This window comes from Engystomops pustulosus, chromosome 5 (genome assembly GCF_040894005.1).
Source record: "Engystomops pustulosus chromosome 5, aEngPut4.maternal, whole genome shotgun sequence".
NCBI classification, from domain to species: Eukaryota; Metazoa; Chordata; class Amphibia; order Anura; family Leptodactylidae; genus Engystomops; species Engystomops pustulosus.
Window position 1 is genome coordinate 85,165,571 of NC_092415.1, and position 23,329 is coordinate 85,188,899.

The window sequence follows — 23,329 nt, forward strand, 5'->3', positions numbered from 1 at the left end:
ACACTTATGGTTCTTTTTTGTGATTTTTTTGGTATATACCGGTTGACACAGGGTGCAAGTGGTTGTACATATACATTGCAATTTCAAATACATAATTTTATATATAACAGAATAATAAACACAGAAAGGTGTGCTGCATAAGGAAAATAAGATAACGTTACACATTATAGAGGTAAGAAAAGCAATGGTAGAATATGTAGTAACCATAATGGCCAGGGCAGACAAGCCCAGGGCAGACAAGCCGTGCATAATTCTGTGTAAGGCATACACAGGCTGAGCAGTAATATAACTTGAAGCATATATAATGTTTAAGGGCTAAGGGATTTATCTGGGCTCTTCTTGTATAATTCTATATAAGGCTGTACAGGCTTAATAGGCTATAATTATACCTTTATACATTTATTGAACAAACTCAACGGATTACTGCAGGCTGAAAAGATGAGAATAGAGAAAGTAAGCAAGTAAGTAAGTAAGATGTCTAACCTGTGGCTTAAATTGGATGAAACATCTGGACAGTGGCGGTAAATGACTGGATGTGGAGAGAACGCTGAGGAAGAGGCGGTGGGCTGGTCTTAAATACCAGAGTGGAGGAGCTGAGTGTAGTAGGAAAGATGGCATGTGGAGATTCCTGCAGTGCATGCAGCCTTCAATACGACCGTGCCAACCCCCGGGCAAAAGTGACATCCGTGACATTCACGTCTATGGAGAGGAGTGACATCCAGTGATGTCACTGGAGCCTGTAAGGTAAGTACTGGGGCCAGAGCAATATAATGGCTTTATGTAATCTAAATATTGTAGGTTGGACCTGGTGGACAAAAGTTTTGCATTTGACTTTGGGTATTCTGGGACTAGTTCTGTATTGCTTAGCTGTTCTGAGGATCTTTGTAGGCTAGCCTCATGTTCGAAATGTATAATACCTTTTCTGTGTCCTGGCATAAAGTTGATTGGGATCAGACAATTTTTTTTTTTTGACTCAATCTGGGACATGGGAAGAGCTCTTTTGCTCTGTAGGATTTCCTTCAGGGGATTTAATCAGTCTTGTATCCAAAATAATTATCCTGTGTTGCTCATAGTGAATTGTAAATTTAAAGGGGTATTCCCATTTCATCAAATAAACATTATTGTTTGTAATGAAGATTTATTACATTTTCCAATATACTTTCTGTATCAATTCCTCACGGTTTTCTAGATCTCTGCTTGATGTCATTCACACAGCTGCACAGATTGTTAGCATCACAGAGAGTAATGAGAGCTGTGTGATATATTATGAGCCGTGCACCGGTGTGACCATGGTCAGATGTCTGTCCACTGCAAGTAAACATAGAAGCTTTCTATAGAATGGCAGCAAGTGGAGATCTAGAAAACCTTGAGAAATTGATACAGGAAGTTTATTGGAAAACTGTATATCTTTTCCTTATACAAACAATACCATTAATTTGCCGAATACCCCTTTAAGTTCTGGTCAAATATTATTGATCAACTCATGGAATTCTTAAAAGGATTTTAATAAACTAGCCCATATGCACACAATATCATCCATATATCTGTGCCATGTGATGATATGTGCCTGAAATATAGCATGTAGGTATATAGTGTTCCTCAAAGTATGCCATCTAGGCAATAGCATAGGCTACGTTTGACCCCATAGCGGTGCCACGGATCTGGAGTTTTCTTTAAGAATAAGTGTTTAAAAGTCACACAATAGCCAATAGCCTCATATAGATCAATAGCCTCATATAGGCTTGGGAATAGGACTAATCATTTTTATGAGTAACAGAAGCTCATTGGTGTCTAATAGAAAAAAGCTGTCGACTTTTTCACCAGTCGGGTGAAAATTCTCTTAAGAAATTTAGCCATTGGGGATAAATGGGAATTAGTAGCGGCCACAGTGTGCCTTCCTGAGGGGGTTTCGAGCCTCATGTGTATCTTAGGAAATATACATATATTAATGGGATGATATAATGGGATATAATTGTAACCCCAGCCAAATTTTTTTTTTGTCTCTGTGACAATTGAATTTTAAAAATGTTGGGTTGTCATAAGAACCAGGATTAACAATAAACCTTAATTACAGACACATTTAACAACGGTTACAGCTGATTATTGTAGCCTGGAACTGAAGTAAAGTAAACCTGCAGAGGTCCGTTTGTAATTAGGGGTCGTCTATAAGTCGGGTGTTCTTAAGTAGGCCGCCTGTATACAACATGTGAGAGATAAGATCCCAAAATACAAATCGGATATTAAGTGCTAATGCCTACTTTTACTCTTGACACATCAGTCTGAGGAGGCACATCGTTCTCTGTCACTCAAGTAGCTCAACGGCGCAGAGGTGCGGGGGGTGTATAAAGAGGGCTCACGGGCTGATCCCTCTTCATACACAGGTGGGGTTTGTTGCATATTGCAGGAAACCCCCACCGCTAATAAACGCGGTCGGTGCTAGCACCCATCACAGCTATTAACCCTTCCGATACAGCCGGCAAAGCTGCCGATGCCATTTAAAACCCTGCGGCGTGTGAGCGATTGGTTGCCATGACAGCCTCGGGTCTTCGTCAGACCCAAGGTTGTCTGTTTTCTGAAGATTCGTTACAATGAGCCAGTGGCTCATTGTAATGAATACTGTGCAATAATGCCATATACTGCGATACAGCAGTATTGCAGTATATGGTAGGATCGATCAGACAATCTAGGGTTATAGGGTTATAACTTATCTAAGAAATAGTAAAAAAAAAAAGTTTCAAAAAAGTTTCAAAAATATTTAAAAAAAAGTAAAAAACCTAAAAGTTCAAATCCCCAGAACTGATATAAAACTTAATAAACAGTAAAAATCACAATATGTATCGCCACGTCCCAAAATGACCGATTTATCATAATATAAAAACTGTTATTGGCGGCGGGGAACCACATAATGGAAAATAGCACTCAAATGTCCGAAACACAACTATTACATCATTTTACATTACATAACAAATGGAATAAAAAGTGACCAAAATGTTGCACAGACATCAAAATGTTGTCTCATTTCACAAAAAATGACACATCACGCAGCTCTGTACACCAAAGTATGAAAAAGTTATTAGCGTCAGAAGATGGCAAAATGTTTTATTTTTTTTTGTACACAATCGTTTAACTTTTGAAAAAGTTTTAAAACACAATAAAACCTGTATAGGTTTGGTATAACTATGATCATACCGAACCAAAGAATAAAGTAGAGTTGTTATTTGGAGCGCACTGTGAAAGTTGTAAAAACTGAGCCCACAAGAACGTGACGCAAACGGTTTTTTTTTAAAACATTTTTCCACCTTTGGAATTTTTTTCCAGCTTCCCAGTACACTGCATGGAATAATAAATGATGTGACGCAGAAGTAAAATTTGTTACGCACAAAATAAGCCCTCACACAGAAAAATGAAAAAGTTATGAATTTTTGAATGTGGAGAGCGAGAAATGAGCGAAAAAAACCCTGCATCCTTAAGGGGTTAAGCCTGTACGACCTTAAAGAGAACCCGTCATGCAAAATAACCCCCCTAATCTAAATATATTTTCATAAACTGCCATAAGAAAGCATTGCCTCTATCTCTTCATTGTCCCTCTACATGCCTGTAAACCAAAGCAATGAGGTCCTAAAGCTGTATGCAAATGACCTGTGAGATGTCCAATGAGTCATTATCATATTCAAGCTGTCCAGCCTATTCATGAGTGGGAGGTACAGCCACACCCTTAGTGTATTAAGAGGATGCAGCATATCAGCAGATGCAGCTCACACACTAGCAATGCTTTACTATACATTACACACAGACATGAGCAGGGGGAGGAGAGGGGAGGGGTAACAGGGGTGACATCACTGCCTCTGACCATGTGACCAGTCTCATTTACATAATAAAGAAAAGATGATTTTACAATGATTAATGTATGAAATAACTAGATAAAGCCTGGGATGGGATCCTTGTGATCTGCTCCAACAGGTAGAGGTGACAGAAATAGTGACAGAGACCTGATGACAGGTGTCCTTTAAGTAGATTTAAGAATAGTCTTTATAAATCACTAAATACCTTATATATTGTTAACATTATATTACTGCTTAAATACCCTATATATTCACAACATGTTTGCCCTGGGCTCTTATGATTCATTATGGCTACCACAAATTTTACAATAAAATTTCTTTTCTCTATAGTGCGTACAGTTATCCTGTTGTTTTTTATATACACCTTTCTGTGTTTATTATTCTGTTATATATTCTGATGTACCACATACAAGGAAGTTTGACACTCCACAATATGTTCAACTGTATGTTAAATTTTTATGATTTTGTTTTATGCAATTTTTGTTATATGCTCACAATTCCTTGCTATTTTAAATTATTCTATATTCATGTACATAGATGTGTTTAATCTCTATTAACTGTATTCATTATAATCTGTTTACATGTGTATCCCACAGCTAGAGGCAGGTCGCATTGACCGAAACATCAAATATATGTCGATAGTGGGGCAAGTTATTGCTTTCTTATACAGTTTTCATGGGTTACTGAAAATACTTTAGAAAGGAGACATCAATTTTAACCTGGAGATAATAGTACTGCACATCGCTCAATGCAGTACTATTACGTCCAATGTCGGGAAGGTGTTAGCACATGATACTAGATTACTACGATTACTGCAAGTATATAAAACAGCAGCTGTAATGATTTTCTTTCCTAAATAGCCATCTGTTAACATTATAAATACCTATAAATAATTTATTTGTATTTCTGAAATTTCATACACTTCCTTGCCCAAAAGAGGAGTATTTTTACTTGGTGGAAAAAATATAGTACAATTTCTGGGTCACATACTCAACCAGATAATATTCTCTAAGCTCACTTAAGAGTCTGCTATTCCGTCAACAGCTGGCCTAAGTCATGCTAAGCCTCACATAAAAATTTTGTCATTTGGGTTTCATGCCAGACTGGGTCAAAACTCTGACTCATCACTGCCACTAAAGAATGTAAAGACTTTACTGCTCGATTAAGAGGATTTCTTTTTCCTCATGTACAGAAGAAACTTTGGTAATATTTTCCAAAATGATATATATTTTTTATATAATTTAGTTTCAGAATAAAACTAGCATTGGAGCTGTTACTTTCTTAATCAACTATACGGTCATGTGAAAATCCTTTGACGCTTATCTACACAATTTACCCTTCTTAGAATCCAGTTTTTTATTAAACTTACTATTATTCTTTCACCTGACATTTACAAATCCCTGGTCACAAGGTGAATCATTGGATGTGACCTAGAACCAATACGGGAACTGTTCCATGTATGGCAGTTATGTTTGTTCGGGAGCCCAGACATGAGCATTACTCATAACCTTTAGTGCTAGGAAGAAATTATTTCTGTGAAATGCTTCATACCATGGACTTACTGTTCAAAAAATATTCATAACGTTTATTACTATATGTTTCCCTTTTGAATTTTTGACTGCTGTAGACATAACCCGAGTATAAGCCGAGACCCCTAATTGTACCACCAAAACTGGGAAAACCTATTGACTTGAGTATAAGCCGAGGGTGGGAAATGCATTGGTCACAGACCCCCCCCCCCCCAGTATATAGCCAGCCTGCCCCCTATAGTAAACAGCCTGCCCCCAGTAGTATACAGCCAGCCCAGCTTGCCCCCAGTAGTATACAGCCAGCCCAGCCTGCCCCCAGTAGTATACAGCCTGCCCCAAGTAGTATACAGCCAGCCCAGCCTGCCCCCAGTAGTATACTGCCAGCCCAGCCTGCCCCCAGTAGTATACAGCCTGCCCCCAGTAGTATACAGCCTGCCACCAGTAGTATGCAGCTAGCCCCCAGTAGTATACAGCCAACCCAGCTTGCCCCCAGCAGTATACAGCCTGCCCCCAGTAGTATACAGCCTGCCCCCAGTAGTATACAGCCACCCCAGCCTGCCCCCAGTAGTATTCAGCTTGCCCATCGTAGTTTACAGCTTGCCCCCAGTAGTATACAGCTTGCCCCAGTAGTATACAGCTTGCCCCCAGTAGTATACAGCCTGCCCCTAGCAGTATACAGCCTTCCCCCAGTAGTATACAGCCTGCCCCCAGTAGTGTACAGCTTGCCCCCAGTAGTGTACAGCTTGCCCCCAGTAGTATACAGCTTGCCCCCAGTAGAATACAGCCCAGCATTAAAAAAAAAATATATACTCACCCTCCGGTGGCCCCGATGCGCAGCGCTGCTCCCCCGATGTCTGCGCAGCTCGTCTTCAGGCTTCCGCGTCCGTCTTCTTTCTTCTGCAAGGCGCCGCCATCGTTCTCCCCCGGGCAGGTGCATAGCCATCATACGAGGCGCCGCCCCGGGTGGAAAACATGGCGGCGCCCAGCACGATGTTACAGATGAAAGAAGACGGGTGCGGAAGCCTGAAGAGGAGCCGCGCGGACATTGGGGGAGCAGCGCTGCACATCGGGGCCACCGGAGTGTGCGTATAAAAGTTTATTATTTTTTAAGTATTTTTTACTTGTGTATTGACTCGTATATTAGCCGAGGGGACGTTTTTCAGCACATTTTTTGTGCTGAAAAACTCGACTTATACACGAGTATAAATGGTACTTTATTATTATAAATAATAAAATAGTTTGTTTCCTGAGTGGTAAATGACAAAAAAGTAGCTATGATTATATGGTGTCACTATTCATGGCTATTTTAGTAAATGCTCTAATGCTTTTTTCTTTGTTCTGGAGTATCAATTTCCAATAGTTATGCATCATAATGTTCCTCTGTTATTCCTTATAAAATTTTTATGAAACCATTACAACACTTGGTGGTTTGTCCATGCATACTCTAACACTGTCCAATGGGACTGACAGTATTATACCGTAGAGGGTATAATACTCACTGTGGCAAGTGATGACAGATCTTATTAAACCACTTTACCACTTAGATTTTAGTTTCTATATTTATCCAAAGCATGTACACTTAAAAAGTGGAAGGAAAATGCTATAGTTCTGTAGAAGGACAATAATGGTTGTCTACTCTATAACCTGTAGTTTAACATTGTCACTACTTTTTTAAATCTATGAGGAAATATATTAAATCCGACAAGATTCAATAGGTACAGCAAACTACTTTGAGCAGGAGTTTTGAAGGAGTGGTCTGCTCAAAGAGAAATTGACACAACATTTAGGTTATTGCCTCCTCTAATCTTATGTATATTGGCCTGGGACATCAGAACTGGCCATACATTAGTTAACTAGATAATGAAAGGGAGGAGGCTTCTCTGATGTTGTTGAAAGCTTAGTTTAGAACTCCAACTTTTTGCATTCTACAGAAAGGTAAATGATAAGAAATGACTACCAACTTTTTTTTTCTTGGCTATAGTTAATCTAAAAGTGTAACCGTCATTCTGAGCAAAAAAATAAAAATAAAAACAAGATTCTGCACCAGGTGTATCTGGGATTCATTTGCCTATCGGCCCACATTTAGTACCTTTTTTGACCCATAGCAACCATGGTTTCCAGCTCTCAAAAGAACGACAATCAGCAAGAAGGAGGCGGGACCTGCCTCCTGTCACCTCATCACGAGCACCTGCTGCTGACCAATGACACCATATCTATCTATCTATCTATCTATCTATTTAATATCTATCTAATATCTCACATTATATGATATCTTTTTTATTCCATCAAATGCGACATTTTGGCCCTGTTAGAGTCTTTTTCAAGCAGTCTACAAGTGACATATGGGGGCTATATATACTAACATACAAGGGTCATATAACCTTACAAAACATGACCCTTGTATTAATACTAATACTAGTATATATAGCCCCCATATGTCACCTGTACACTGCTTGAAAAAGGTTCGAACAGAGCCGAAACATCACATTTTATGGAATAAAAAGGAGCCACTTCAACTACTGCCTGTGGGAGTGCTGTTCTTTCCTTGGATATTTTGAGGTACATATGGCCCAATTCCTATAAACTTGCAGCCACCAATTTGGATTTATGTTTGTGCTGCTTGGACTTCTTCCTCGTCTATCTATCTATCTATCTATCTAGCTCATATCTTTCTAACTATCTATCCATCTAGATCATATCTTTCTATCTATGTATGTCATATCTATCTAGCTCATATCTATATATATATATATATATAATATCTATCTTTCTAATATATATCTAATATCTATCTACCTATGTATCTAGCCATCTAAGTAAAACCTTAGCACAGCAAATGAGGGGACAACTTGAAGACATGGAGAATCTCTCTCTCCTGCCATGGCCTGTTGTGGAGTGTGAGGTGTTGTGGGAGGGGGATTGTGATTATGTCTGGTGGAATATTTGTTTATATACAAGTGTAGGGAAAATAGACCGAATGTGCCTTGCAACAGCTATCTAAGGAGTCCCCGACAACAGGGAGAAGGCAGCAGAATACAAGAGGAAGGCGCAAGATTCAGTTAACTATTCCAATTGCAAAGGGACTTAAAATTACCTGCCCTACAACATATCAAAAGTTTTTTGAAATGACGGTAACTTTTTAAAACCAAAAGTAGAACATTAGATCACATGAAACCTAATGCAATTTTCTATAATCTGCTGATATAAACAATTGAACAGTATTTAGTGAATTTCCAGGCTGCATAATGCTTTTTAAGAGAAATCTCCACTGAGTTACATTAATTCTTAGTCGGTTCAAATTGTCAGAGTAAATCATCTCTGTTAGAATAACAAGGGTGTAACTCTGTAGAAGGTAAAGGTTCCAGAATTCAGTCTGATACTGATGGATCACCCCGCTGAAAGGTAAACAAGTGCATGGCCTGTCAAATACTATACAAGAACATTGCACTGTCTCTATCAGTCTAATATTTGGATGATTATTAAAAGCTAACAGTACTGCTAATCCTGCTTTAACACACTATGGGTACTATACTCTCTCTATTATGGCGGTACGCCATGAAAACAAATGTTTATGGGAACAAACAGTGCATGTGAAAACACTTGTTGAACATTTCAGTAAATTTTATGAAAACTTACCATGTTTTTGTTTACGAGAACTGTTTTTTAATAAAATCTGCAATGAAGTAACTGCTAAAATAATATGAGGTAAAATGATCTCAATGTATTTCCTCTCTCTCTTCTCATCTTCCTCTCACTGTTGGAGTTCCTCAGGGCTCAGTCTTAGTTCCTCTTCTCCCTGTATACTGCCCCCATTAGACCATAGGCAGATTTGGTTTATGCTGATCTTTATGCTGATGATACCGAGCTATATAATTCTGCACTGACATCACCTCTGCCTTACTTCAGAACGTCTCAAACATCATGTCCTCTCTTTTCTTGAAACATGATCTTTGTAAGGCTGAAGTTCTTGTCTTTCCACCATCTACTAACCAATCGAACCTTAAACTTATGCTCTCAGTCAGTGGGATCACCATAACACTGCGGCAGCAGCCCCCCTGTCTTGGGGTTTTGTTGGACACCAACCTCTCCTTTGCACCGCATATTCAATCTTTTGCTCGCTCTTGCCACTTGCATCTCAGAAATATCTCCAGAATCTGCCCAATTGTTATAAATGAAACTTCTAAAATGCTAATTGTTGCTCTGATACACTCTAGACTACAGTAACTTCCTACTAATTGGTCTTCCACTCACTAAACTGTCTCCTCTCCAATCTATTCTTAAAGGGGTATTCCCATCAGGGCATTTACATTTAATTAAATTCATTTGCCATATGTAAACATTTCTTCAATTGGATGTTATTAAAAAAAATGTTCCTGTGTGAAGATAATTTCTCATAAATGTAGTCATGTTGTCCCTTAGAAACCAGATAGCTTCCCCGGATACGACCACGGCACACTCTGGCAGTGGTTGCCAGACTTGCGCTAAAGAGCCCTGCCGGACCACCTAGCTTCAGCAATCATTATCACAGGGCGGCTGTGCGACATGTAGTAACTACCGGACATTTTATATACAATAACCTTTTGTTTCTTTGTGCAATCCCTCCAGCAGAGGTGGTCGTATCCGAGGAAACGATCTCGTTTCTAAGGGACCATATGACTACATTTATAAGAAATTATCTTCACACAGGAACATATTTTTTAAATAACATCAAATTGAAGAAATGTTTACATATGGCAGATTAATGAAACTGAATGTGAGTGCCCAGACGAGAATACCCCTTTAATGCAGGAGCCAAGCTTGTTTATTAGACCAAACGCAACACAGATAGATGCCTCCAGTCTTTGCCAATCACTGCATTGATTGTTCGTCTCCTTCCGAATACAGTTTAACCCCTACGGGACTCATCCTCTTTTGGCCTTAAGGACGCCGCCCTATTTTTCAAATCTGCCCTGTGTCACTATAAGTGGTTATAGCGTGGGAACGCTATGAGATATCCAGGGGATTTTGAGATAGTTTTCTTCTGACACATTGTACTTCAAATTAGTTTAAAAATTTGGATAAAATCTTTTGCGTTTAGTTATGAAAAAAAAAATAAATTTGGAAAAAATTTGGAAAAATTCTTTATTTTCAACGTTCTAAATTCTTACATTTCCCAAATGTCTGCTTTATGTTGCCATGGTTTTTTAAGATTCCACATATTTTACTAGAATGTTATGAGGCTCAGAATTTAGGTATCATTTTTCACATTTTTTGTAAAATCACCAGAACCTGTATTTATGGACCTGCTCATCTTCTAATTGACACTGAGAGGCCCAAATAATAGCGAGACTCATAAATTATGGAAACTACACCGCTCAACGTATGAAAAACCACTTTTAAGAAGTTTGTTAACCCTTTAGGTGTCTTATAGGGGTTAAAACAAAACGGAGGTGCGGTCTACAAATTGTAATATTTTTTCACAATACACTCATTTTGGGTGGAAAATTAAACATTTGCAATGGATTAAACGAAAAAAGGCTCCACAAAGTTTGATACCCAATTTCTCCCAAGTACACCGATACCCCATATGTGGTGGTAACCTGCTGTGTGGGCACGTCTGGGCATAGAAGGGAAGGAGGCGCCATCCAGATCAGATTTGCTACATCACATTGTACAGGCTATAATTTTTTTTCTTTTTTTTAATGTGGACCTATAGGGGCTTATTTCTTTTGCCACATGAGATGCACTTTTCTGGTATGTAATTTTGGGGCATCTATAGCTAATTGGTGAGATTTTAACTCTTTGTTGGTGGAGGAAATCATCAATTTTTAGGAAAAGTTTCATGGGTTTTTTTGGCCGTTTATAATAGTATATTATTTTTATTCTATGGGTCACCACGATTATGAAAAGACCTAATTTGTATAGGTTTTTTTAAAGTTTTTTCCCATTGTTACTGAATAGAAAGTAATTTGGTAAAAATGTTAATTTTAGCATCACCGACTTTCATATGCATAACTTTTTTATTTTTTTATTTTTTATTAATTAAAAATCATCTTTTTTCGGAGAGTTTTTTGAGGTTGTTTTTTACAAGGTTCACTTTGCGGGTGCAATAATGATTCTGTTTTATTATGCAGATTGTCACGGACGTAGCGATATCAAATATGTGGGGGTTTTGTGTATTTTATTCAATTTTACTGAAAACTAATTTGGAGAAAATTTTGTTCATTTTTGCATCACCATCTTTTCATATGCATAACTTTTTTATTTTTCGGCTGACAAATCTGGGTAGGGGCTTATTTTTTGCGAGAAGAGTTGTTCTTTTTAGTGGTCTCATTTTAGAGTGCGTAACTTTTTTAAATCACTTTTTAGAGCATTTTTTTTAAAGGTATTAATTAAAAATTATCTTTTTTTGGAAAGTTTTTTGTGTTTTTTTCCCCTGGTGTTTACTTTGCAGGTCTAGTAATGATTCTGTTTTATTATATAGATTGTTACAGACGCGGCAATACCAAATATGGGGCGGGTTTTTTGTGTGTTTGCGTTTTTTATAGTTTATTAAGTGTTTTTATGGGAAAGTGGCATTTTAGGGACTGACAGCCACTGCTTCTGGTACCGGCTCCGTTCGTCAGCCGGTGCCAGAAGCAGGACGTTATAGTATGTCCTGGTGCGCTAAGTATCTAGCCACTGGGACGTACTATAACGTCCAGGTGCGCCTAGGGGTTAAAATAATCAACCTCATCCACAAAGCTATGCCCCTTTTTACAACTTGTATCGCAAAATAAAAGTTCTCCTGCCAATTAAGTCCTGTATGTAGGCGTGTTGAGTCTTATAGCCATTGATGCTCCACTAGGGGGATTCTGGGGAAATATGCCAAGTTTTCTTGTATGGGATAAGGAAAACCACACCTATTTTAGCTACCTTGTAAGGCAGCTCCTTTGACATCAAGCATGAACTACACAAGGCCTTTTTAAGAGACCTACAAGAGGTTTACCTTATCCCATCCTGGAAAACTTTGCATATTTTCCAAGAATCCCCTCTCATTTCAGTCTATCGCCCAACCCATGCTCTTCAATCTGCCAGTGATGTTAGATAAATGTCTTTGAATCTTAATTCAAACCTCTCACACACATCTCCAGGAATTCTCCTGAACTGCACCAGTTCTCTGGATTGCCCTTCGCTGAGTGCTTTAGCTTGCACCCCTAGTCACTGATGCGTGCTGGTCATGTGACCAGATTATCAGATTCTTTTACTGAATAGCATTGCTAATCGCTCTCCATCAGTGTCAATAATCATCACCATGATTTAGAATGATATGACGTTTCTGTATCACATTTCTTTTTATGGAGTGATCTATGTTTGTGGGTATTCTTTTGTTTTTTGTTGTATGTTCTTTAAAAACTGCGAAATCTTTTTTTAAAAATGTGTCACAAACAAATAATCAGGATCACGATCATTGTCCTTTTACCTGACCGCCTATCAGTCATGAGGACAAAGTCCGCAACATTTAAATACACTTGATGAAGACTCCTTAGACCAGTGATTTTCAACCTTTTTGTGCCGCGGCACACTTTTTATACTAAGAAAATCCTGGGGCACACCACCAACCAAAATAGCACAAAATGACACTAAAACAGTCATATTATACATATAGTTAATAATATAGATTCTAAATTTATTTTACTCACTCAGGTGAAACCTGGACCTGTTTAGATAAACACAAAAGGGAAATCCTGACAGGAATGGTGGAAAGACACACACAAAGCTCTTCCTCAACAGTTCTCAGGGTGCTTGGGGCAGCTGTGGGTGCTTGGGGCAGCTGAGGGTGCTTGGGGCAGCTGAGGGTGCTTGGGGCAGCTGAGGGAGCTTGGGGCAGCTGAGGGTGCTTGGGGCAGCTGAGGGAGCTTGGGGCAGCTGAGGGTGTTTGGGGCAGCTGAGGGTGCTTGGGGCAGCTGAGGGTGCTTGGGGCAGCTGAGGGAGTTGGGGCAGCTGATGGAGCTTGGGCCAGCTGATGGAGCTTCTGCACAACTTGTTGTCGCTCCTCTGCCATGATGATCGCTGATGCTGGGCTCAGTGTGTGAGGGAGGGATAGAAGCAGGACGATGGATGCATCTCTGCACACTTGTCCTTTACCCAGACCTCCAGTATATCACCTCCCGTGACTGTAGGGACATGACGGCGGCAGCTTGTTCGGGGGAGGGGAGGACCGAGGGCAGCTAGTGCCATACAGCAGTGTGCAGCAGGGTTTTCTTGGACTGGAGGACAGTGAAAGGCCAGGTGGTAGTAGCAGGATGGGAGCTAGCAAATGGCTTTTTTTTACCTGGTTCTGCAGTACTGTGGAGCAGAGGAGCGTGTGTGGCTGAAGTCTGGCAGCCGCACAAACTAATGAAACATGTTCAGACTCCAGTGCACTCAGCCAATAACAAAGCCCCTTACATGCTGCTTTATACTAACAGCATGAAAGGAGCATTGTTATTGGTCTTGTGGACACTGCATCATGTGCTGAGCAGTGCCCGCGCGCTGCGGTCACAGTGATACTTTTCTCCACGATCGCAGCGCGCCGGTCTGCTTATCCAGGACTTTACAGGGTATAATTGCCAAGCGTACTTTTACGCATGGCAATTATTCTGAAGAGTAATAGTGCCTCATCATGATGCTTGGTGAGGCGTTAATGCGACCTCTGGGGGGCACCATAGTTTGGGGAACTTTCCCCGCGGCACACCCGACCATGTGTTGCGGCACACTAGTGTGCTTTGGAACACTGGTTGAAAATCACTGCCTTAGACCATCCTTTGTATGGAACCAATTTTAGGTATAATACGTTACAATGAGTTATTGCTGTGAGCATTTTATATACTCTTAACCCCTTAACGACATGTGACATAGTATTATGTCACATGCCGAGTCCCGGTGCATGGAGAGGGCTCGCGGGTCGAGCCCTCTCCATAGCCGGTAAGTCTTTGCTGCATATTGTTTTCCTGCTGATCGCCACCGGCAAAGCTGGCCATGCGCCGCCATCTTTCCGAGGATCGTCGGGGAGCGGCGATCCGTCGCCATGGCAGCCTCGGGTCTCACGAAGACTCATGAAGACCCGAGGATACTTCGGGTTAACCCATGCATTACAATGTGCTATCAGACATCCACAATATATGAGGAGTAAAATCCCCATATACTGCTATACAGTAGTATGGCAGTATATGATAGGATCTTACAGACAACCTAGGGTTAAAGTACCCTAGGGAGTCTGAAAAATAGTAAAAATAGAAAAAAAAATGTTTAAAAAAAATATATAATAAAAAAACCTAAAAACTCAAATCACCCCCCCCCAGAACTGATATAAATATAAATTAACAGTAAAAATCATAAACACATTAGGTATCGTCGCGTCCAAAAATGCCTGATCTATCAAAATATGATAATAGTTTTTCACTCCGTTTAACCCCGTAACGGAAAATCACGCCCAAAGTTGAAAATGTCACTTTTTTGCCATTTAAAAAAAAAATTAAATTCTATAAAAAGTAATTAAAAGGTCGCACAGTCCTAAAAATGATAACATTGTAAACGTCATCAAAATCTGCAAAAAACTACACCACCCACAGCTCCGTACACCGAAGTATAAAAAAGTTATTAGCACCAGAAGATGGCAAAATCCCCCCAAAAATTTTTGTATAGGAGGTTTTAATTTTTTTAAATGTATGAAAACATTATAAAACCTATATAAATTTGTTATCCCCGTAATCGTATAGACCCAAAGAATAAAGTAGATGTGTCATTTGGGGCGTACAGTGAAATCCGTAAAATCCAAGCCCACAAGAATACGGCTTCCCAGTACACGGCATGGAATATTAAATACCAACATTTTGAAGTGTAATTTGTTACGCAGAAAATAAGCCGTCACACAGCTCTGTACATGGAAAAATAAAAAAGTTACAGATTTTTGAAGGTGGGGAGTGAAAAATGAAAACGCAAAAACAAAAAAAAAGGCTGCGGCGTTAAGTGGTTAAAGGAAACCTGTCACCACATCTTCACATATACAGCTAGTGACAGGTTCCTGTAGAGCCCTATTAACTAACTGACACCCTTCTTTTAGCTAAAAATTGTTTCCCTTACATCCACATAAATCAACTTTATATTATATTCCCTGGCTTCAGAGAAGGCTTGTGCTGCTTAGCCGACCCTTTCCATCTACTCTTCCCCATGTCCCATGCTTCTTCTCAGCATTTCATGTGACCAGAGGGACATAATCACAGGTCCTTTAGCTTCCTAACATTAGCAAACTGTACACCATGCATACATCTGATCACATGACATCACAGAAGTCTCCATGAACTTCTGTTCCTCCCCATCTACCATGGATTTATACTTTTCCCCATTCTCCATGGAGGCATGCTGTGATTTGTGTAAAAGCAATGTAATCAGGCAAATCTCCTCATCTCACCTGTTGTGAGAATTCCATGCGTGAATACACCCTATGGGCAATGCCCTTTAATTATAATTTTTAATGAAGCCTTTATTTTGGGTTGGTTAATTTGCATGGCAGGTTCTCTTTAACAAGAAGTCAACATGATTGACTCCTTGTGCTCATTTTGACCCTCACAAGAATTTTCCAAGCTTTTTTTTTTTTATGAAAAAGGTGCCTCTTTCTAAAGCTGTGGCTGACTCGGCAGTCACTTGCCATACATACAGACTTGAACACTTGACTTGACTTGAAGACTTGACTTGTTATCAGTCCTCTTCTTCCTGCTAAACTACTTAAAGGAAAACTGCTTCTAGTTTTTAGCAGAAGTCACAGACATACATGGGTTTTAATACATCTGCAGGATCTTTTTGTTAGGCATAAAACTTTAGTATTGCTGCCAAAGTTAGTTTTAAAATTAGCATCTGGCGCTCCAGGCGCCTCTTAACAATGCTGTTCAAGGTTCCTACTTTCAATCATTATTTACGCCTCTTTCCTCCTTTTATAACCTACCTCTCCAAATTGCCAAATTTATAAATGGCAAAAAAAGTTCCTTTTTTGTGAGCCGAAGAACACTGCGAACAGATTTATTAAAGCAGCAGAGGTCTGACTCATGATAAGTGTCCCCTAATGGGTTCTAAAGTATACCGTACATTGGTGCAATACATGTATGTACAGTATGACTGCTTCTGATAGGCATAGTACTGATACAATGGCTCAATATATCATACCAACTCAAAGACCTTATTGTTCTTGAAAGGGGATTCTGGGTACACCTGGGTACACCTGGGCTGTAAGGTTCTGATTACTTTCTGCCACTTATTACGGTAAATCCTGGTGGACTGCATTTTATAGTTGAGCACTGCACTTATCTTGTACAGTCTCCTATGGATAAATGAACCTTCAATGTTCATTCTGAAACTCCTGCTTTTCCTTTTCTATCAGGCACTGATAGAGTTAAACCCTAAACTGTAGATTTACATAGCATAGAGTTCTATATATTGTCTGGGAGTACGCAATAGCAGCCTCTAGTTGATGTTCTGTATTTGGGATGTGTTCCTCTCAGCCAGATGTTCTACCATTTGCAGCATTAGTCTTTTAAACCTGGAAAATGTCCATTTTCTATCTCATTTGGATCTGTTATGATTTGCACTACACAGTAGAGTTGAGATGTGCTTCAGAACTCAAGGCCAAGACATTTGCTGCATGATGTCTATGTTTGTATGTGTACTGCACAAGTTGTATACAAGGGAAACCAAGGGAGGTGATCACGTATGAAGTGTACAATATTACAGCACAGAACATTATTCAGACCTCCCGAAACTACGATCATTTCATCCAAGAGGTGACTAATGTCTCTACAGACTCAGTGCAGCTGCCTTGCACCCTGGGCATGTTGTTGCCCTGAATCAAATTAAAATATGAGTGTTTTGGTTGGCAGGTAATGGGCTATCTTTAAAACTAATGCTAATAAAATCAAGTGGCGTTTGCCGAATATACTGTAAGCAAAGTAGAATGACATTTGGCATGTTTTTCCTGGCAGGTCATAGTAACTTAAGGATGTACGGGTGGAGACTGACATTAAGATGGTAAAATGCAGACATAAGCTTCAGGAGCAAAATAACATAATTTTATCAGGGAAAATGTATTTCATTCATCTAGTGGTGTATCTACCAAGAGTGCAAAAATATTATTTATAGTCTAACATGGTGTATACATTAGTATTCTTATAGTGGAAAGCCACCTGCAAAAAACGATCTTCGTTTCTAATATCATCTAATTGCTAACTATTACTCTCCAGTGGTGCTGTTTTCGTCATTTAATTTATATAAAAACAGAAGTGAACTTGACTCATTATTTCATATTACTTTATTGGAGTGTCTGGCCTGGAAAATCTCATTTTTAATAAAAAAAAATGCTGAGATATTTTATTTCTGAACACTTATGTGAATAAGGACAGATATAGGGACCTAATATATTACATCATACAACATATTCTTTTAATGGAACCTGTCATGAGCATTTACACCACTAAACTAACAACCCCCCATGTAGGGTATGACATTTACTTTCTAGAATTACCTCTTTTATATTACATAGTGTCCATTTACCTTTAAAAAAAATAACACCTCCAAAGTCATGTGAAAATGAGCTGAGAGGAGTTTAAGTCATTTTAAATAATTCCAAAATCATTGTTCTAGGTGCTAAAGAGTCCTGTGTGTGAGAAGCTGTGCCCATGCGATCACCGCAGGATCCCGGCAGTAGCTGGGATGCCGCAGTAACAGCCTTGATTGCTACTATCGCGATCCCGCCTGTTAAACCCTAAAGACCCCTATAGTGCATCGGCATAACGATCGTTGCTCTGGCAACTTTTAGGTCCGATAAGGACCCCAGGGCTGCCTTCAGTAGCAGCCTTGCAGCACGATCTAACAGTGCAGCTGTCAGCCTATGCAGAATGCATTGGCTGACTATGTTATATGCCAGTGATGGCTAACCTTTTAGAGCCTGAGTGCCCAAACGTCAACCAAAAGCCACTTATTTATTGCAAAGTGCCAACGCAACAATTTAGGCAATAATTTAATTTCCCTGTTCTTTAACAACTTCAATCATATCAGCCTTCTGAGGACACCAATGCAGTTAAAAGGAGGAGAGCAAATTTGTCTATCGTTGCAAGAAGATTCTACATGAAAATTCTTTGAGTCCTGTCTGGTGAACTTCATTCTGGGTGATGGCCTGGGTGCCCACAGATAGGGCTCCGAGTGCCGCCTCTGGCACCCGTGCCATAGGTTCGCCACCACTGTTATATGCTGTAATACATTAGTATTGCAGTATATTACAATGAATAAGTGATCAAATGATCCCTTGTTAATGTCCCACCTAAATAAAAACATAAAACAAAATTTAAAAAAAAAACTGCAAGTAAAAAAATTATTAAAAAAGAATAAACGTCCCCTTAAGTCCCTTCCAATGTAATAATCAAATAAAGCATAAAAAAGTGAAAATCGCCCCAAAAAATACAACATAATGTCCATAACAACCCGTACACAAAAATAAAATTGTCACCGAACTCCTACGGTGAACGCCGTAAAAAAAGCACAAAAAATGCACAAAAATGAAATTTTCACATCTGACCTCGTAAAATGTGCATAAAAAGTTATCAAAAAGTAACAATTACCCTGAAATGACACCAAAAAAAAGTACAGCTTGTCATCAAAAAATAAGTTCTTAACCCCTTATCACCGACACTAGTTTTCAGCTCAATGACCAGACTCGATTTTTCAAATCTGACATGTCTCACGATAATTGGTTATAACTTCGGAACGCTTTAACATATCTGGGTGATTTTGAGAATGTTTTCTCGTGACACATTGTACTTCATGTTAGTTCTAAAACTTAAGTGATAAGTTTTGCGTTTCTTTCTGAAAAAAAGTGGGAATTTGGCAAAAGTTTGTAAAAATTCTTCATTTTCCAAGTTTGAAATGTTCTGGTTTCCAGACAAGATGTAAAACTACCCAAAAAGTTTGATTAACATTTACGGAATGTCTGCTTTATGTTGAGATGATATTTTATGCTTCCGGTCATTTTTCTAGGATGTTATGAGGCGCAGAACTTTAGGTGCGATTTTTCTTATTTTCATGAAAATTGCCAAAACTTACATTTTGAGTGACAACTCAGCTTTCAAGTGACTTTGAGAGGCCTAAATAATATTAAAACCCCATAAATTACCCCACTATAGAAAGTTCACGCCTCAACATATGTAAAACAACTTCTATTAAGTCTATTAACCCTTTAAGTGTTTCACATGGGTTAAAAAATATGGACTTGCGATTTAGAAACTATAGAATTTTTTTGGAAAATACATTAATTTAGGCCAAACTGACAGTTTCAGAATAAATTAACTGATGAAACGCACTGCAACGCTTGATGCCCAATTCCTCCCGAGTTTACTGATACCCCATACATGGTGGTAAACTGCTGTATGGGCGCACGGCCGAGTATAGAATGAATGGAGGCGCCATTCACAGCAGATTTGTATTGTCACATTGTACAACCTATAAATTTTTATTTTTTTTGGTAACATATGAGGTCTTATTATTTACGGGATGATATACAATGTATAGATAATTCATTTTGGGAGTCTAAAGCTTATTCATGAGATTTTATTAACTATTTCAAGGGGGACAAACAAAATCATCAATTTTTATTTTGGATTGTTAGCATTTTTTTACCCCCGCTCACCGTAACGTAAAAATAATATTTTATCTTTATTCTCTGGTTCACTACGATTGCGGTGATACCTCATTGATACAGTTTTTCTTATTTTTGCTCAATTTTCCTGAGCAAAACCAATATTGGAGAAAATCGCATTGTTTTTACTATTGACAACTTTTCAGGGCCATAACTTCTGTATTTTTCTGTTGTCAGATCTTGTTGAGGGCTTATTTTTTGCGAAAACAGTTGTTCTTTTCAGTCGTATCATGTTAGGGAACGTAACTTTTTTTGATCACTTTTTAGAACATTTTTTGTGATGGTGTTTGATGAAAAATTGTATATTATGGGAAGTTTTTCGAGTTTTTTTTTACGTAGTTCACCGAGCGGGTTCAATATTGATTTAGATTTATTGTACAGATTAATACGGACGCGGTGATACGTGTTTTTGTGTTTTATTTACTTTATTTGCATTTTATGTGTTACTGGGCAGATTATGAGACTTTTATTTTATTTATTTATTTAATTATATTATAAAAAGATTTAATTTTTTTTTTTTTTACTTTTATACATTTTCTACTTCTTGGCTTGAATAAGCGATCATCCGATCGCTTATTCAAGCCTTTACACTGCAATACACTTGTATTGCAGTGTATAGTGTAAGTAACTGAGCATGCCACGCATGCTCAGTTACTTACAGCCGGGTCCTGCCAGGAAGGCAGAACCCGGCACAGAGAGGAGCCGACAGCCCCGGGTCACTCGTTGGGACCCGGGGCAGCGGGGGACACGCTTACACGCCGCGGTCATGCTTGACCGAGGCGTGTAAGGGGTTAAACACCCGGGATCGGAGTTTTTCCGATCCCGGGTGTTAGTGCCGGGACTGGGCTGTGATATCACCAGCGGGGCCCGGTGTCCCGAAATCTTCTTCTGACGCGCTGCCGTAGAAAGGCGTACGCGTCAGAAGAAGTACCCTTAATGACCGCCATAAAAAGCCGATACGGCGGTCATTAAGGGTTAAACAGCTCTGTAAACAAAAAATATAAGCATTATGTGCATTGTTAAATGGTATTGCAAAAACAAGCTGATTTCTCCAAAAATGAGCTCTATATTCTGCAAAACAAGTTTACCATAAAAAAGCTATATAAATGGGGTATCGCCGTAATCGTGATGACTTGACTAAAGATCACACATTAGTTTTAGGGTAAACGTCCGGGAAAAAAAATTATAAAAACCATAAACAAGAATTAATTATTTTTTTAACCACCAGAAAGAAAGAGTTAATAAAATCTGATAATTAGCTATTGAATCCCCCGGAAATGATGTACCTGAAAAGTGGATCTCATCCACAAAAAAAATAATCCCCCATATGTCCAAATTACAAAAAAGTAAACATTTTATAGCCTGTTTACCAACACATATGGGGCATCCTCATACTTAGGAGAAATTGGGTTTCAAACTTTTGTGGAGTTTTTCTCATTTAATACTGTGTGACGATTTAATTTTTGACCAAAATTAATACAGTGTCTAAAAAAAAAATACAGCTTGTAAATTACACCTCCATTTTGTTTTAACCCCTGTGAAACATCAAAAGGGTTAACACACTTCTTAAAGTTGATCTTTTAGACATTGAGGGGTTGAGTTTCTAGAATGGCATAATTTATGGGGTTTTATTGCTATTTAGGCCTCTCATAGTCACTTAAAGCTGAGCAGGTGCCTCTAAATAAGTGTTTTTGCGATTTTCATAAAAATGAGAAAAATTGCACCCACAATTGTGATCCTCCTAACAACCTAGAAAAGAGAGAGGATGCAAAAAAAAGCCACGCAATATAAAGCAGACATTTGGGAAATGTTGGTTATAAAGTTACTGAGTGCTGTGACTATCTGCCTGAAAAGCAGAAAATTTGGAACTTTGAAAATGAATAATTTTTAGAAATTTTTGCTAAATTTCAATTTTTTTCATAACTAAACACAAAAGATATTATCAAAAAGTACATGAGAAAACAATCTCAAAATCCCCTGGATATGTTAAAGCATTACAAACCCCCTGTAATGACACATTGCAAATTTTAAAAATGGTCCTAAGGCCCTAAAATGGTTTAGACCAGAAGGGGTTAATGTGTATGATGCACACAACAAAATTACCTAGTTTAAGGCTTTAATTTATATGATTGATATCCTGTTTATATACTGTATACTGTGTACACTATCCATTAAGTCAGTTAAACCAATCCATTACTAGTAAAAGTTCTTAATAGAACAGCTATTTTACCTAATTACCTCGTATGTCTTTTTAGCTAAGTATCAAAACATGTATACAATTTCCTTATTGTTATGTATTATTATTAATATCACTACTAACTCCCTATTTTTTCCATGTTTTAGGCCTTCAACATGCTATTGAGTTAGCAAAACAGATCTCAGCCTTCCCTCAGCTGTGCATGCGTAGCGATAGAGCGTCTGCTTATTACAGCACTTTTGATGCCACAAGCTTCACAGATGCATTGCAGTTTGAATTTGACCATGGGGCAGAAGTTTTGGCTGAAGAGTCAGTTCGTGGTGCAAGCAGATTTGCTGCTGGTGAAGGGAGGAAAGCAAAGTTTTAGATTTTTTTCTACTCCAGTAGAGGGTGGTGGATAAGGCATCAATCTACTTTTTGTACGTACAGAATAATATGTAAAGATTCTCAATTAAGAGCTACGGAGTCTGGAGTCCCATCAGGCTCCCGGCTCTGTAGCCTGGTGGGCATAAGAAGAAAAAAGAGGAGTAGATCCTGCACACACCAGTATGTCAGTGTGCTTGGTTTACCATCCTTGATCCTGGTGGTAGATTTCCTTTAACGGCAGGATATATGAAAATTTTACAGTCTTGTAAAATACACCCCACGCATAATCTCTGATCCCCAAAAGAACTTTGTTAGAGCTTTGCTCTTCTACTGCTTGTCTCTTAACTATCTCCAAGACTTCTCCCATACATGTCCCAAACCTTCTACCAAACCATGTCATACTGCCCCCACTTTCCAAACCTTGAATTGTAACCTGAAAACCCACCTTGTTAGAATTGCCTCCAACATATAATAACCACACTACTATACTCCCTCACCTGATGTTTCCATCTACCTCTCCCATATAGATTGTGAGCTCTCATAGCAGGGTCCAACTCTCTCTTGTGGCATTAAAGTCTAGTTTTGTGTCTCTCAAACTAACTTGTTCTTAAATGCAAATGAATGAAAATAATGTAAAGAACAATGGAATTAATGGTGCTCTATGTAAAAATAATAATAAAATTTTAATCTAGCAAAAATCTCTTCTAAATATGGCTTC

The 23,329-nt window shown here is 38.8% G+C and overlaps 1 protein-coding gene across 5 annotated transcripts in view; it reads left to right on the plus strand.

Moving 5' to 3' along the window:
- The window catches only part of LOC140133017 (enoyl-CoA hydratase EchA19-like), a 58,236-nt gene extending 34,907 nt beyond the window's left edge, over positions 1-23,329 (plus strand). For 4 of the 5 annotated variants that reach the window (XM_072152556.1, XM_072152554.1, XM_072152553.1 and 1 more), the window contains exon 6: positions 22,392-23,329. In XM_072152556.1, the coding sequence (XP_072008657.1) occupies positions 22,392-22,612 (221 nt within the window). In that variant the 3' untranslated portion in view covers positions 22,613-23,329. The remainder of the gene's footprint in view (positions 1-22,391) is intronic. The other variant, XM_072152552.1, reaches the window with a different exon arrangement.